The sequence below is a fragment of the Pan paniscus genome, chromosome 23 (genome assembly GCF_029289425.2).
Source record: "Pan paniscus chromosome 23, NHGRI_mPanPan1-v2.0_pri, whole genome shotgun sequence".
NCBI classification, from domain to species: Eukaryota; Metazoa; Chordata; class Mammalia; order Primates; family Hominidae; genus Pan; species Pan paniscus.
Window position 1 is genome coordinate 47675458 of NC_085927.1, and position 16247 is coordinate 47691704.

At 56.7% G+C, this 16247-nt stretch overlaps 1 protein-coding gene across 1 annotated transcript in view; it reads left to right on the forward strand.

The window, feature by feature from the left end:
- GALR3 (galanin receptor 3) overlaps positions 1-16247 on the forward strand; it is a 23486-nt gene continuing 7239 nt past the window's right edge. Inside the window, exons 1-3 of the mRNA XM_034949066.3 lie at positions 1-6694; positions 7633-8716; positions 9632-9751. Of these exons, the coding sequence (XP_034804957.2) occupies positions 6168-6694; positions 7633-8380 (1275 nt within the window). The 5' untranslated portion in view covers positions 1-6167 and the 3' untranslated portion in view covers positions 8381-8716; positions 9632-9751. The remainder of the gene's footprint in view (positions 6695-7632; positions 8717-9631; positions 9752-16247) is intronic.

The window sequence follows — 16247 nt, forward strand, 5'->3', positions numbered from 1 at the left end:
CCCAGTGGCCGGGCACGGTGGCTCAGGCCTGTAATCCCAGCACTTTGGGAGGCCAAGGCAGGTGGATCACCTGAGGTCGGGAGTTTGAGACCAGCCTGACCAACATGGAGAAACCCCGTCTCTACTAAAAATACGAAATTAGCCAGGCGTGGTGGCGTATGCCTGTAATCCCAGCTGCTCAGGAGGCTGAGGCAGGAGAATCGCTTGAACCCGGGAGGTGGAGGTTGCGGTGAGCCAAGATCATGCCATTGCACTCCAGCCTGAGCAACAAGAGCAGAAGTCTGTCTCAAAAAAAAAAAAAAAAAAAAAAAAAGGCTGGGACCCAGGCCTTTGGGAGATAGGCCCGGGCCACCGTTTGTCTCGGGTAGTTTCTGTGCTGCTGTGGAGGGCTGCTGAGAACTAGCCCCACAGGCCCTTTACCCTGCCACTGCCCGCTACTCTGCAGCCCCTGAGTCTAGTCTTAGAGTCTAGCTTCTTCCTTCTCCCCATTGGAAGATGTCCTGTAGCTGCCCAGATAGGAGGAGGCTGGGTGTCCATGTTTGGAAGGAGAGGCAGAGGATTCAGGCCCAAAAGAAAAGAATGAGGATCACCCCTGGGGAAGCTCCAGACAGTCTGGAACCCTGTGTTCGCGCCCACTCTCTCCCTGCCTTACTCTGGCTTTCGGCAAGCTCCAGTCCCTGTGTGTGCCTCAGTCCTCCTGCCACTACGCCTTGAGATCTGAGGTCCTTCCATCTCGCTCATTCCAAGGCCTACGATGATCAGCCGCCAGGGGGTGCTGCGAGCACGGGCCGCGGCCGCCGGCTCGCCCCGCCCCTCCAGACTGGGGGCCTTGGGCCGCGGCTGTTCAGGCTGCCCAGCAGTCAAGGCCAGGAGGGGCGATTTGCTGCTGCCAAGGCCCCATCCTCCCTTGTGCCCCACAACGGCTCGCCGCTTTCCTGTTGGAGGGGCCTGCGGGAGGAGGGCGGTCTCTCCCTGGCGACCTTGTGGACCCCTTGTGGGGTGGGGAGTGGGGTCCCCGCAGCTCCACCCTCAGCGTGGTGTGACCTTGGGAAGCTCTTAGTTTGCTTGGGACAGAGGATGAAAAGGCCCTTTATCATTAACGACATGAAACTAGCCCTACGTCTCTCTCTGACGTCCTGCACCTCCAGCCCACCCATTTGCCTGTTATCTTGGGATGAACAATATGAGCTGGGCTCTGGCCCAGCCCTGCAGGATCTGAAAGCTGGGATTCAGGGAATCCTAGCCTGCGATCCGGAGGACCTTGCTGCTGGGGTCCAGGAGCTGGGGAAGGGGTGGGTGTGGGGAGCCGGTGTGAGGGTGGAAGGCAGCCTGGCTGGGGTAGCTGTGGCCACATTAGCGGCAGGAACATTTGCAGCCCACCACCACCGGCTAGGGCACGTGGCACCAGGCGCGCTGCTGCAGGGGATGTGCACAAGGGCTCAACCAGTAATGTCGAGCCAGCAGCTTGATGAGCATGGTCTGCTCTAGTCGGCAGCTCATGTTAAGCGCCACGGGCAGCTGCGGGGTGACGTGTGGCAGTCGGTGTGGTGCACCCGGCGGGGCCAGAACAGAGGGCCCAGGTCCACCCAGACCGACGTGAGGCGGCACGAGGCGAGATCCAGACAGCGGCGCAGAAAGTGCGTCGCCGCCCCTGTGGCTCCCAGGAGCCGCCGCTGGCGTTGCCCTGCTGCGCTGGCAGCGCCGCGACCCCCTGGGCTAGCCGATCGCGGTAGGGCTCCACGCCGTTGGCCAACCCGCGGCTCAGCGTGTCCTGCTGCACCAGCCCGGGTCCGCCGCCGCGCTTCTTCCGCAGTCATCCAGAAGGTGTCTGTAGGAGGCGCAGCAGCCGCTCTGGGTGCACGTGTTTCGGCTTGGGCGCCTACCGGTAGTCGCCGGCCGCCCACGACAAGCTGTAGGGCCACGCGGGGCGGGAGGGCCGGCCGTGGATCAGCTGCAAGTCTGCGTTCTGCAGAATCAGAGGCTCTGGGGACCGCCCCAAGGGCGCAATGTCCTTGTTCTCTGCGTCGCGCACGGGGTTCAGGGCCGCGGGCTACCAGAAGCGGCAGTAGGGGTGGATGGAGGTGGCACCGGGCGCACCCAAGGTCTAGGCTCACGGCCGCGCTCTTTATGGCCGCCTGTTCCTTCCTCCTTCCCTCCACCTCCGCTCTCATATCAGCTTAGCCTTGCCGCTGCTGGGAGCTCATCGCCCTAGGCCAAGAAGGACCTTGTGGGCAGGGGGCTCCCAAGGGCCAGGAGTGCAAAGTCATGAATCTCAGATGCTTTCCAGCCCGTTCCAGGGTTCAGGCATGCACATTCGTCCAGGATTCTGGGAGTCTAAGGGTGCGTTACTTTCACGCAGTGGTTGTAGATCTGTCAAAGGTTCTAAAATCCCACCAAGCTGAGTCTCGCCATTCAGGGATCATAAGAGTCTACAATTCCGTTGCGCAATTCAATTCTGAATTCAATTCAGAATTAATTCAATTCTGGCCGGGCGCGGTGGCTCACGCCTGTAATCCCAGCACTTTGGGAGGCCGAGGCGGGCGGATCATGAGGTCAGGAGATCGAGACCATCCTGGCTAAAACGGTGAAACCCCGTCTCTACTAAAAATACAAAAACAAAACATTAGCCGGGCGTGGTGGGCGCCTGTAGTCCCAACTACTCGGGAGGCTGAGGTGGGAGAATGGCGTGAACCTGGGAGGCGGAGCTTGCACTTGCAGTGAGCTGAGATCGCACCACTGTACTCCAGCCTGGGCAACAGAGCGAGACTGTCTCAAAAATATATATATATATTAATTCAATTCTGAAGCTTCTGAATTCAGGTTTGGCAAGTCTAGATTAGATTCCTAATAGTTTCAATTCCGTGAGACTCTGCTTCCAAAAATTGAGGATTTTCTGCATCTAAAGAAGGTGACATCAGGCTCTATAGAGGCACCTCTGAGCCCTCGTGAAAACCCCGGGGCCTTTGAGGAGCTGGTTCTTTTCTTTTCTTTTTTTTCTTTCTTTTTTTTTTTGAGTCTTGCTCTGTTGCCCAGGCTGGAGTGCAGTGGCACAGTCTCCGCTCACTGCAACCTCCGCCTCCCGGGCTCAAGCCATTCTCCTGCCTCAGTCGTCCCAAGTAGCTGGGATTACAGGTGTGCACCACCATACCTGGCTAATTTTTAGTAGAGATGGGTTTCACCATGTTGGCCAGGCTGGTCTTGAACTCCTGACCTCAAGTGATCCAACTGCCTTGGCCTCCCAAAGTGCTAGGATTACAGACGTGAGCCACCACGCCTGGCCTTAAGGAGCTAGTTCTGAGCATCTACCGAGTCCTGGCTCCACCAGCGCCCCTCACACTGTTTTCTCTCCCCTTACGCACTTCCCCTTGATGCTCCCCAACCCCACCCCCAGCTTCTAAAAACACTACACTCAGCCCCTCCACCTCTCCCCTCCCTTCCTTAACTCACTGCAGACTGCCTTTTGCCCTCAAAACACCTGTCCAGTTTACCAGCAGCCTCCTCATTGCTGAATCCAGTGTACCTTGCTCCCCAGGTGCTAGCCTCCCTAACCCTCTGGAGGCATTTGGCCATGTGGCCCCTCCTCCACACAGTTCAGGACAGAACTCCATGACCAAATCACACAGCCGTTCACCAAGACTTATTCACCTCTTTGGCTCTTGCCTAGACGAGAGGCTCCTAACAGGTCACTCATCAGATCTCTCCCCCTCTGTCCATCCTTTTCACCCCGGGCAATAATAGACTTTTTTTTTGAGACAGAGTCGCTCTGTTGCCCAGTCTGGAGTGTGAGCGATCTCGGCTCACTGCAACCACCACCTCCCAGGTTCAAGCGATTCTCGTGCCTCAGCCTCCTGAGTAGCTGGGATTACAGGTGTGAGCCACCATGCCCAGCTAATTTTTGTATATTTAGTAGAGGCAGGGTTTTGCCATGTTGGCCAGTCTGGTCTCGAACTCTTGACCTCAGATGATCCGCCCACCTCGGCCTCCCAAAGTGCTAGGATTACAGGTGTGAGCCGCTGCGCCTGGCCCATAACAAACTTCTTACAAAAGATAATGTGGGGGAAAAAAAAGAAAGAAAGAAAGAAAATGTGCGGGTCATGTCTCTGCTGTAGAATCTTAGTAGTTCCCCGTTGCTATCAGGTAAAGCCAGACTTTTTGGACAGGTACCTAAACCATCTGGGCTCCAGCTGGACTAAGGCTCTGGAAAGAGCTTCCAGAGAAGGATCTCAGGATTTGCAGAGCCTGAGGGAGGAGTCTCTGGAGTCTGCCGAAAGGAGACTCAAGTCCTGGTTTCCCACTCCAGGAAACCCCAGTCAAGACTAGGAATCCTTTTTTTTTTTTTTTTTGAGACGGAATCTCGCTCTGTCGCCCAGGCTGGAGTGCAGTGGCACGATCTTGGCTCACTGCAACCTCCAACCCCTAGCTTCAAGCAATTCTCTGCCTCAGCCTCCCGAGCAGCTGGGATTACAGGTGCCCGCCACCACACCCAGCTAATTTTTGTATTTTTAGTAGACATGGGGTTTCATCATCTTGGCCAGGCTGGTCTTGAACTCCTGACCTCATGATCCACCTGTCTTGGCCTCCCAAAGTGCTGGGATTACAGGCATGAGCCACCGCACCCAGCCTCTTTTTTTTTTTTTTTTTTTTTTTTTGAGACAATGTCTCACTCCATCACCTAGGCTGGAGTGCAGTGGCGTCATCTTGGCTCATTGCAACCTCCACCTCCCAGGTTCAAGCGATTCTCCTGCCTCAGCCTCCAGAGTAGCTGGGACTACAGGCGCCCACCACCACGCTCAGTTAATTTTTGTATTTTTAGTAGAGACAAGGTTTCGCCACATTGGCCAGGCTGGTCTCGAATTCCTGGCCTCAAGTGATCTGCCTGCCTCGGCCTCCCAAAGTGCTGGGATTACAGACGTGAGCCACCATGCCCGGCCTAGGAACCTTTTCTAAACATGGATTGGAGCAAGAAGGTGCAGGGATAGGGGATGGAGTCACATCAGGCTGGGCCACAGGAGGTGGGAGTGCCAGAGACTGGCTGGGCCCTGGGCACAGAGGGGTTAACTACAAAGCAAATCACAGAGAGCGAGATCAATGGGTTACTGGCTGCAGAGAGAGGAAAAGGCAGCAGCAACGCAGAGAGGCAGAGAAGAGCCAGGCAGAAGAGCCTGCCACCTGGGGGAAATCAGGGACTGAGGAGGAAGTGGCCAGTGGCTACTCCAGAGGGAGTGCCCAACTCCGGCTCAGCAGAGGGGGCAGAGGAGAGGAGGGGCCTTAAAGGCAAAGGGGGAGAAGTAGAAGGCAGACCAGTACCTGCAGGCAGGCACCGAGGGGCAGCCGCTGAATCAGGAGGCCCACCCAGCCTGGCCATTCCACCCAGGATCAAGCCCACTGCCCAAGGCGGAGGTGGGTGTTGCCCATCCTGGGCTTTGGGGACCTACTGCATGCTGGGTGCTGGGGTGCGGGCAGACATTGCCTTTCTTCCCTACTCCCTGCCTGACCCCCCTTTCCCCTACTTTGTCCCACCACCCCAGTGGTCTCAAGCCTGCAAGGAGATCCACAGGTAGTAGGAGACATGGGCTGTAGAGTGGGATGGGGGTGAGCATGGGTGCGGTGTGCACACACACACAGGTTGTCAGAGGCACCACCTGTTACAGGCTCTCAGATGAGCACTCTAGCTTAAGAGGCAGGATACCAGGGTGGCAACAGCCCCAGAGTTGCCATTTCGAGTGTGATATTATCCTCCCATGTCCCCTCTCTGGGCCTTGATTTCCCTGTGCAGAGAGGGAGCAGTGACCTACACGGTCTTCCCAGTTTTGCCATTGTGATGATCTCACTATACTGGACCCTCCAATGACTCAGGGATGTTACCCGTGTTTTGCTAAGGCTACAGCTTGTAGCCAGAGAAAGCCCTAAACCCATGTCCCAGGGTCTCCCCTGAGCTTCAGATCCCCATTGAGAAGGAAAATATACCAGTTTCTGGGTTTGGCCCCTCCCCCCATCGCCATATCTTCATCCTACTTCGCTTGTGCCTTCCCCAGCCTCGTGGGTTGAAAGTGTCCCTCAAATACCTAGGTAGTCCTCCAGGCAGGACTCCAGGGGTGTTCCTTAGGAAACTGAGGAACTCTCACCCCTTGAACACCACGAGCTTGCTCACACAGTGACACTCAGCGATGACTTTGGCTCTGCTCTCCCCTCCTCCATCTCCCACGAGCTTCCAGCCCAGAACACCTGGCCAGACCCAGGTCGGGGGAGTTAGATCCCGGGGTCAAGCAACCAGAACTGGGGGCTCTTGCCTGAGGACTCCAGCTTCTCTTCCCAGGTGCCCGTCTGATGGGGAGATGGCTGATGCCCAGAACATTTCACTGGACAGCCCAGGGAGTGTGGGGGCCGTGGCAGTGCCTGTGGTCTTTGCCCTAATCTTCCTGCTGGGCACAGTGGGCAATGGGCTGGTGCTGGCAGTGCTCCTGCAGCCTGGCCCGAGTGCCTGGCAGGAGCCCGGCAGCACCACGGACCTGTTCATCCTCAACCTGGCGGTGGCTGACCTCTGCTTCATCCTGTGCTGCGTGCCCTTCCAGGCCACCATCTACACGCTGGATGCCTGGCTCTTCGGGGCCCTCGTCTGCAAGGCCGTGCACCTGCTCATCTACCTCACCATGTACGCCAGCAGCTTCACGCTGGCTGCTGTCTCCGTGGACAGGTGCGCTGTGCCTGGGGCCTGGCTGGGCAGGGCTGTGGGGGCGGGGGTTGGGGGAGGAGTCCTGAACAGATCCTCACTGGCCTTAGGAAGGAGAGAGTGGGGGACCAGAAAGGGAGGTGGGTGGGAGGAAACAAAAGCTCCCTGACCCCTCGCAAGCAGCCTCTGGGCACCTGCAGGGCGTGCTTGAGGGGACTGTCCTGCCCTTCCCCTCTTCCACTGTGAACTTCCAGAGGACGCCTCTGAGTCTCAAGTGGCAGCACAGGGTCTGGCACATAGTAAGTGCTCTGTAAGCGCGAAATGAATCGCAAAAGAAGCTCACGAATGCGTTCATCAGTTTTTTTTTTTTTTTTTTTGGATCTTGGCTCACTGCAACCTCTGCCTCCTGGGTTCCAGCGATTCTCCTGCCACAGCCTCCCGAGTAGCTGGGATTACAGGCCACCACACCTGGCTAATTTTTTGTATTTTTAGTAGAAACGGGGTTTTGCCATGTTGGACAGGCTGGTCTCGAACCCCTGACCTCAGGTGATCCGCCCGCCTCGGCCTCCCAAGTGCTGGGATTACAGGCGTGAGCCACCGCGCCCAGCCCAGCTATTTTCTAACTGCCCACACCTGGCCAAGCTGTGCACACATCTGCTTCCACAGCTTGAAACTTGGGGTCAAATCCAGGCTCACTCCAGCTGATGACCCTGGGCAAGTCACTTCTCTCTGGACCTCATCTGACGCATCCATAAAATAATCCTAGAAATAACAAGTCACCGGGATCGGGCCCTTGCTAGGTGCAAGGGCCTAAGCACCTTGCGCGTTCACACCCTTAATCCCCGCCACGTCCCCCACGGTTCACAGGAGGCGCACTGGGCCGCAGGGCCCCGGCGCGGGACGTGGCGCGGGCCCCTGCGGGAGGGCACCTGCCCGCCCCGCTGACCAGGCGCCCTCCGCAGGTACCTGGCCGTGCGGCACCCGCTGCGCTCGCGCGCCCTGCGCACGCCGCGCAACGCCCGGGCCGCAGTGGGGCTTGTGTGGCTGCTGGCGGCGCTCTTCTCGGCGCCCTACCTCAGCTACTACGGCACCGTGCGCTACGGCGCGCTGGAGCTCTGCGTGCCCGCCTGGGAGGACGCGCGCCGCCGCGCCCTGGACGTGGCCACCTTCGCTGCCGGCTACCTGCTGCCCGTGGCCGTGGTGAGCCTGGCCTACGGGCGCACGCTGCGCTTCCTGTGGGCCGCCGTGGGTCCCGCGGGCGCGGCGGCGGCCGAGGCGCGGCGGAGGGCGACGGGCCGCGCGGGGCGCGCCATGCTGGCGGTGGCCGCGCTCTACGCGCTCTGCTGGGGTCCGCACCACGCGCTCATCCTGTGCTTCTGGTACGGCCGCTTCGCCTTCAGCCCGGCCACCTACGCCTGCCGCCTGGCCTCGCACTGCCTGGCCTACGCCAACTCCTGCCTCAACCCGCTCGTCTACGCGCTCGCCTCGCGCCACTTCCGCGCGCGCTTCCGCCGCCTCTGGCCGTGCGGCCGCCGACGCCGCCACCGCGCCCGCCGCGCCTTGCGTCGCGTCTGCCCCGCGTCCTCGGGCCTACCCGGCTGCCCCGGAGACGCCCGGCCTAGCGGGGGGCTGCTGGCTGGTGGCGGCCGGGGCCCGGAGCCCAGGGAGGGACCCGTCCACGGCGGAGAGGCTGCCCGAGGACCGGAATAAACCCTGCCACCTGGACTCCGCCTGTGTCCGTCTGTCTCACTCCCGTTCTCCGAAGGCGGGACGCCACCGGGCCAGGGATGGGGCAATGCCACGAGCTCTCTGAGGGGCATTGAGTGGAGCGACTTGTCCCCGCTCCACAGCGGAGCACCAGCCCAGTGGACACCCCTGGGTGTGAATATGGACAGCACAGCCCGCCCCCAGCAGGGCAGCCCCCAGAGCCTGCCCAGAGCCAGCCTGGCAGTCCCTCTGCCCATCCTTCCAACTGGGTGACACCTAGGCCCTGCTTCCTCCACCACCTCTTAACTATCTCCTTCTTGGTTCCAAGCTCAGTCCTAGGTAATTTAACATCAACAGCTAATAAATGGCTAATATTTAAGTGGGACCAGGTGCTTGGCTCATGCCTGTAATCTCAGCGTTTTGGGAGGTCGAGGCGGGAGGATCGCTTGAGGCAGCAGTTCAAGGCTGCAGTGAGCTATGATCACGCTACTGCATTCCAGCCTAGACAGCAAAGCAAGACCTTGTCTCTAAAAACATTTATTAAGCAGGTACCATATGCCTCATGCTACATTCTTTGTCAAAACAGCTTTGCAAATAGATATGATTAACCTTTCCTTTTTTTTTTTTTTTTTTTTGTCTTTTAGAGACAGAGTTTTGTCGCCCAGGCTGGACTACAGTGGCGCCATCTCGGCTCACTGCAACCTCCGTCCCCCGGGTTCAAGCAATTCTCCTGCCTCAGCCTCCAGAGTAGCTGGGATTACAGGCGCCCACCACCACATCCGACTAATTTTTTTTTTTTAATAGAGACGGGGTTTCACCATTTTGGACAGGCTGGTCTTGAACTCCTGACCGCAGGTGATCCGTCTGCCTCGGCCTCCCAAAGTGCTGGGATAACAGGCGTGAACCACTGTGCCCGGCCGTTTAGCCCCATTTTACAGATGTAGAAATCAAGGATCATAGAGATTTAGTGATTTGCCACACCGCTGGTGTTTGGCAGAGGTTGGATACAAACCCATGGCTGTGTAACTTTTTCTTTTTTTTCTATTATTATTATTATTATTATTATTTTTGAGAGAGAGAGAGAGATTGTTATCCAGGCTGCAGTGCAGTGGCACAATCTTGGCTCAATACAACCTCCGCCTCCCAGGTTCAAGCGATTCTCCTGCCTCAGCCTCCCGACTAGCTGCGACTATAGGCGTATGCCACCACACCTGGCTAATTTTTGTATTTTTTTTTATTTTTATTTTTTGGTAGAGATGGGGTTTCACCGTGTTGGCCAGGCTGGTCTTGAACTCCTGACCTCAAGCGATCCGCCGGCATTGCCCTCCCAAAGTGCTGGGATTACAGGCGTGAGCCACCGCGCCCCGCCCAGAGGTAACATTTGACATGTATTTTCTTGGACAAAGGTGGGGAGGGGCATGCCAGGTAGAGCAACAGCCTGTGCAAGGCAGGGGACATGCAGGGCAGTAAGTGGCTCCTGCAGCTGAGGCAGGGAGAGATTGGGGCAGGGGAGGCCTGGAGGGCAGGAGCTTCATCCTTCAGGCAGATGGTGATGCCACTGAAGGTTTTCAGGAGAGGAGGGGGCCTATCAGATGTGCAGTTCAGAAAGCTCCCAGGGCTGCTGTGTACAAGCTGGAATGGAGGCCTAGACTTGGCAGAGGACTCAGATCAGGTGGGTTCTCCTGGGCCCTTCTTGGAAGTGAGGAGACCGGTAAAGAGTCTGCTCCGTGAGCTCTGTTGAGGAAAGCCAACGAGGCCTGGCCTAGGACTGGGAAGATATTTTTGCTGTGGACTTGGCAGGAAGATGGATGGCCTGCTGCCAGGCTTGGGCTTGGTTCCCGAGGCTCCGAGGTTTGCTTCAGGGGGCTAATGAAACACTTGGAAGAGCAGATGGTCGTAATAATAATAACTCAGGAGAGAATTGTGTGTCCAGTAGAGCCCAAGGCAGGCAAGAGGGTCGGAGTGGAGGCTGAATTGAGTCCTGGCCACTGCTCCCCAGGGCCTGAGAGAACCCTCCTGATCTGAGCCCTCTGTCAAGTGTAGGGCTGAGCCTGGGGCAGCCCTGGGGACCTGGAAAGGCACTTTTCTTAGTTGGAAGGAGGTTTGGATTCTACAACCTTCTTACCTTCCTGTTTGTGCAAACCTCTTAAGAAGAGGCCTGGCCGGATCACGAGGTCAGGAGATCGAGACCATCCTGGCTAACACAGTGAAACACCATATCTACTAAAAATACAAAAAATTAGCTGGGCGTGGTGGCAGGCGCGCCTGTAGTCCCAGCTACTCGGGAGGCTGAGACAGGAAAATGGCGTGAACCCGGGAGACAGAGCTTCCAATGAGCCGAGATCACGCCACTGCACTCCAGCCTGGGGGACAGAGTGAGACTCCGTCTCAAAAAAAAAAAAAATTACTCTTTAGGGGGCCTGGCGCAGTAGCTCACGCCTGTAATCCTAGCACTTTGGGAGGCTGAGACGGGTGGATACGAGGTCAGGAGTTCAAGATCAGCTTGGCCAAGATGCTGAAACCCCCATCTCTACTAAAAATACAAAAAAAAAGTGGTCGGGCTTGGTGGTACACACCTGTAATCCCAGCTACTCGGGAGGCTGAGGCAGGAGAATCGCTTGAACCCAGGCAGTAGAGGTTGCAGTGAGCCAAGATCACGCCACTGCACTCCAGCCTGGGTGACAGAGCAAGACTCTGTCTCAAAAAAGAAAAAAAAGATTTACTCTTTAGGGAGCTCTTTCTGGCTGCCCCGGCAGGCTTTCCTAGGGAGGAAGTACAGAGTGTGCTGACTGGAGCAGAGAGGTCAGTCAGGAGGCTCGTGTGAAAATCCAGAGAGAAAGACATAGAGGCATTGGAAGTGGTGGGGAGACATGGACAGATGGGTCAGCCACTTAGGAGGTACAATTGCTAGGACTTGGTGACTGTTGGAGGGTAAGGAGGAGAGACGTGTCCCAGATGACACCCCAGACTTCTGGCTTGGGCTATTTGGGGGTGGCAGTGGGGATAACTGAGGGGGACAGTTTTGGTGGTCATGGTGGGGGTGCCCGCAGAATAGCGGTGTACTCTGAGTACGTGCCACGTTTCAGGCCTGTGTCTGGAACTTACGCCTCATCAGCTTTAGAGATTGAAGATGGAGAAACTGAGGCTCGAAGATTAAGTAGCTTGTCCAAGATCACAGAGCTAGCCAGAAACAGAACTGGGGTTTAACTCAGGTTTGTCTGATTTTGGTTCCGTGGTCTTTAATGGAAGCTATGGGAGATGAGGCAGGAAGGAATTGGTTGAGGGGGAGGGAGAAATTTGAAATGTGCAAAGGTGACCTCCTCATCCCCGTCACCCCACCCTAGGCAGCCACAGTGGCAAGGCTGTAACTCAGCCCTGCAGAGAGCAGGCAAGTTAACCTATCTCCTCTGCCTGAGGCTGGCAGGAACAGCATCATCTGTCAACTTCGAGGTGTGCATCTGGGGAAATAAACACCAATTAATGACCCTGAGGTTTCCTATTCGTGAACACCAGTTCTTCAGCCCTGACGTAGGTTCATTTGTGAGCCACTGGCTGAATACAAGATGGCATGAGGCCAGAGGGAGAGGCTGAGCAGGGGGTAATATTGCTTCTGGCTCAAGAAGATCAGACTCTGATTTATTAAGGCATCTGTTTGGTGTCAAGTTAAGTGGCCCAGGCTCTGTGTAGGAGGCGAGGTTGAAGCAGAAAGGGTGGTGAGGGGCAGGGGTGCCAGGATTAGGCTGGAATATCGGGGGGTGCTCTGGGGCTCCCCAAGCTTCCCTGGCCCTGGCCGACTGTGTTGTAGGGGAGGGCACTGGCCTAGGCATCTGATGAGCCTGCAAGGGCAACTCTGAGAGGTGGTTGATGCAGGGGCTAAGGCAGAGACTCTGGAGCCATGCTGTTGACTTTGAATCCAGACTACTGCGCTTGGCAACCCTGACCTCTCCACGCCTCAGTGATCTGCTCAACTGAGCTCTGTCTGAGCCAGGTTTCATTCCAGGCACCGCGGATCCTTCCAGAGGGAAGCCTCCTCAGTTGCTCACAGTCTGGCACCAGCTTCATGCAATGTCTCATGGGCTTTCTCAGGCCCTCACAACCCAGTGGAGGAGGCGCGACTCAACTGCCTCTGTCCCTCTGGGCGCGCTTCACTGCCAAGTGCATCTGTGGATACGGGCCATCCTCCTGGGCTTCCAAAGCCAGCTGCTGCCCTCTGAGCACAGGGACAAGGAAACACTCTGGGCCTGGAGCCCTGGTCTGGGGCATCAGGCAGGGCTCTTGCACTTCTCTGAGCCCGTTTCCCCATGTGGAAAGTGTGCTGATCTAATCTTCCTGTCGGCACTGAGGGCCCAAATTTGAGAGTCAGCATGGGGGTTTGGCCGTCATTCCCCTTTGGCCCCACAGTTGGAGGGAACCAGGGACTTTGTCGGGATTACCTTAGGTTTCAGTCTAGCTTCCTGCCCCAGCTTGGGCTCAGCATCTGAAGTAGTCTGGGGAGCGGGTGGTCCTGGTGGGGGTAGGGGCTTTTCCCCAGACTGAGGTCACACCCAGAGCCAGAAACCTTCGTGCCTGCTCAGGGCTAAGGATGCAGCTGGCCCCAGGGTGCAGGTAACTGCCCACTTTACCTGGTTTCTGCCTGCCAAGGCCAATCTTCAGAACTTGAGACTTCCTAGCCTGTCCCACCTCCCTCTCTGGCCAGGTTAGAACCCTCCCGGATCCAGTACTTTTTCCAGGCCATCTCCTGGTTGTCCTCCTTCCCTGAGGCCTGGCTCATGCTGCTCCCCCTACCCACTCACCAAGACCCTCAAGGACCACTCCACACCCAGCTCAGCCCCATCCCCCTGTGTAGTCCTTTCTCTTTCCTCGGGTGACTAGGTGCATATCTTGGTGCTCAAGACGTTCCCTGTCCCTGGGAATGCCCTGCTGATCAGAGACCAAGGCATTCACTTGGTAAGGCCCATTGGTTTCTACCAACTGTGTCCTGGGAGCACTGGGGACATTGCACTTTGGAAACCTGGCAGAGAGGATGCTAGACCTGGGCTGGGCTCCACTTACCAGCTGCGTGGTCTCAGGCAAGTTACTTTCTCTCTCTCAGCCTCAATTTCCTGCATCTCTAAGATAGAGGAGAGCAATAAATAACATGGGCTACCTAACACTTTATTCCAAACACTAAATCAAAGGGCTTCAATAAACTCCCTACTAGCACATAGTAGGAGCTCAACAAATGCTGCCCTCTGTTTTAGGAAACTGGTTGGGAGAAAGTTCTAAATTTCGGGAATGGTAGAAACAGCATGAACTTTGGGGGTAGATCCAGGTTTCAGCCCCAGCTGCTTGGCTGGGTGACCCTGTCTGTTTCCCACCTAGAAAAGGCAGCAACAAGGCCACATAGCTTTTTTTTTTTTTTTTTTTTTTTTTTGAGATAGAGTCTGGCTGTCGCCCAGGCTGGAGTATAGTGGCCCAATCTCGGCTCACTGCAACCTCCGCCTCCTGGGCTTAAGCGATTCTCCTGCCTCAGCTGCCCAAGTAGCTGGGATTACATGCGCCTGCCGTCACAGCCGGCTAATTTTTGTATTTTTAGTAGAGACGGGGTTTCACCATGTTGGCCAGGCTGGTCTCAAACTCCTGGACTCAAGTGATGCACCTGCCTCAGCCTCCCAAAGCGCTGGGATTACAGGTGTGAGCCACCGCGCCTGGCCAAGGCCACATATTTTACAGGATGGTTGTGAGGATCTGTATTTCTCTCCAAGCGCTTCCCACTGTTTGCAGGTAGGCAAGGGCAGGGAGCTTGTCCTTTCATTCCCTGCTGCCCTCCCACCTAGAACACTGCCTAGCACATAGCAAGCACTAAGTTAATAAGTCAATATTTATTTTTATTTTTTGAGATGGAGTCTCACTGTTTTGCCCGGGCTGGGGTGAAGTGGCTGAATCTTGGCTCACTGCAACCTCCACCTCCTGGGTTCAAGTGATTCTCCGGCCTCAGCCTCCCAAGTAGCTGGGATTACAGGTGGGCGCCACCATGTCTGGCTAATTTTTGTATTTTTGGTAGAGATGGGGTTTCGTCGTGTTGGCCAGGCTGGTCTTGAACTCCTGACCTCAGGTGATCCACCTGCCTTGGCCTCCCAAAGTGTTAGGATTACACGTGTGAGCCACTGCGCCTAGCCCAGTATTTCTAACATGAAAGAAACACGAAGTATAAGGCAAAGGATCTTAACCCGCAAGGTGAAATCAACAAATGTTTCTTCTTCCTGCCATCTTCTAAGCCTTCCTCTGCACCTCCCCGACTCTTCAGTAATTCGCAGAGCAGCCAGCAACCAGCAAAACTCACCCCTGTGAGTACAACCTCAGCTGAGCTCTCTTTCCTGCCCTGGCCCATGGCCAGCTCAGGGACCACTGAGCTCTCTATCCTGCCCAGTCCAGCCAGCTCAGGGACCACTTGGGTGTTTTGTGACTCACTCCAGTGTCTGAGGCCGACTTCATCTGGCTGGCTCTTCAGACACAATTGGGGTTACAGGAAATATCCTGGCTGGAAATGGGGTGAGGCAGATTGGCTGTCTACATGGCTGTCTGGCAAGTGTTTGATGACTGACCTATTAGCCACCTTCAGTCAAGCCTTTGGTTCACTGTCTACATGGCCAGGGAGGGAGTCAACAATAGACACTCCACCTCCGCAACGGCCAGTTCTCCTGGATCCATGGCTCCAGGGATGGAGGATGCTGCAGGAGACACAGGCCTTGCTTCCCAGCTAAGGACTGTGGGTCATCTCAGGGTGATTTCACGGTCCCAGCATGCCCCAGCTCTCAGCTCTGCAAATACCAAGCAGCCTGCCTAGGGGACAGTGGGCTCAGGAGTGCCCTTGGCAGGCCCTCACCTATCTGCTCCCACAGCTCTGTAGCAAGGGTTCTAACCTTTTTTGAGTGTGGAGCCTGCTGAGAATGAGAATGAGAGCTGTGGACCCGTTTCCCAGAAACGCATGTGTGTACTCTCCACACAAAACCTTGCACTGTTTCGGGGGCTCACACCTCCCTAAGGGCTCGCTAATTGAACCCCTTGGGCCTGAGGTTGAGAAACCTTGCCTCAATTCTTCCCCAGGTGATCAGGCCAGGGTGAGAGAGGACAGACCTGGCAAGCAGGACCCATGAGAAAGCCCCCTTCCTGGACTTTGAGGCCCGCTCCCTCCTGCCCCTGCCTCCCCTCTGCCCTGGACTCCTCTCTGCTCTGCCCCATTCCCAGGGCCATGGCCATGGGGGGGCTGTGTTTGGATACAATGGCAACCCTGGGCCCAGAAAGTGGGCAGGCTCACCTGGAGGGGATCAGAGTAACATGGCAGGAAGCGAGTGAAAAGCTACCCCAGAACCGCACCTCTGCTCTCCATGTGACTGGGGTGCCATCCTCCCTTACCTCCCTCAGGCAGTGGCCTGAGTTCCACGGGCGCGCCCCACAGCTCCCTCTGCCGCCTCTCTTCAGACTTGGGGCCACCGCACTTTCCCTTCCCCAGCCCTGCCAACCTGGTGGGGCACTGGGCTTCCCTCTCACAGGGTCCTGGGGACAGGCCTACCCTACATCTCATACCCACAGACAGACCCTTTTTTCCTCCAAGGCCTGGCCTAGGTTCTATGAGTTCAATGCAGATCTGAGCCATACCAAGCTGGGTTTGGGGAACACACTCTCCTCCTCTGAAAGGTAGACAGGGATTCCAACTTGGTGAAGGGGAGAGTAGGGCAGAGCCAGACGGGACACGGACTGATCACCTGGAGAAAGTCACCATCAGCAGCCTTGGTGCAGGGGCGGGCCCAGCAGTGCCATCCCCTGGGTTTTCCCTGAGCAGGCCTCCGCTAGGAGCGCACGCTTTCTTCTGCCTGTCCATGGCCCACAG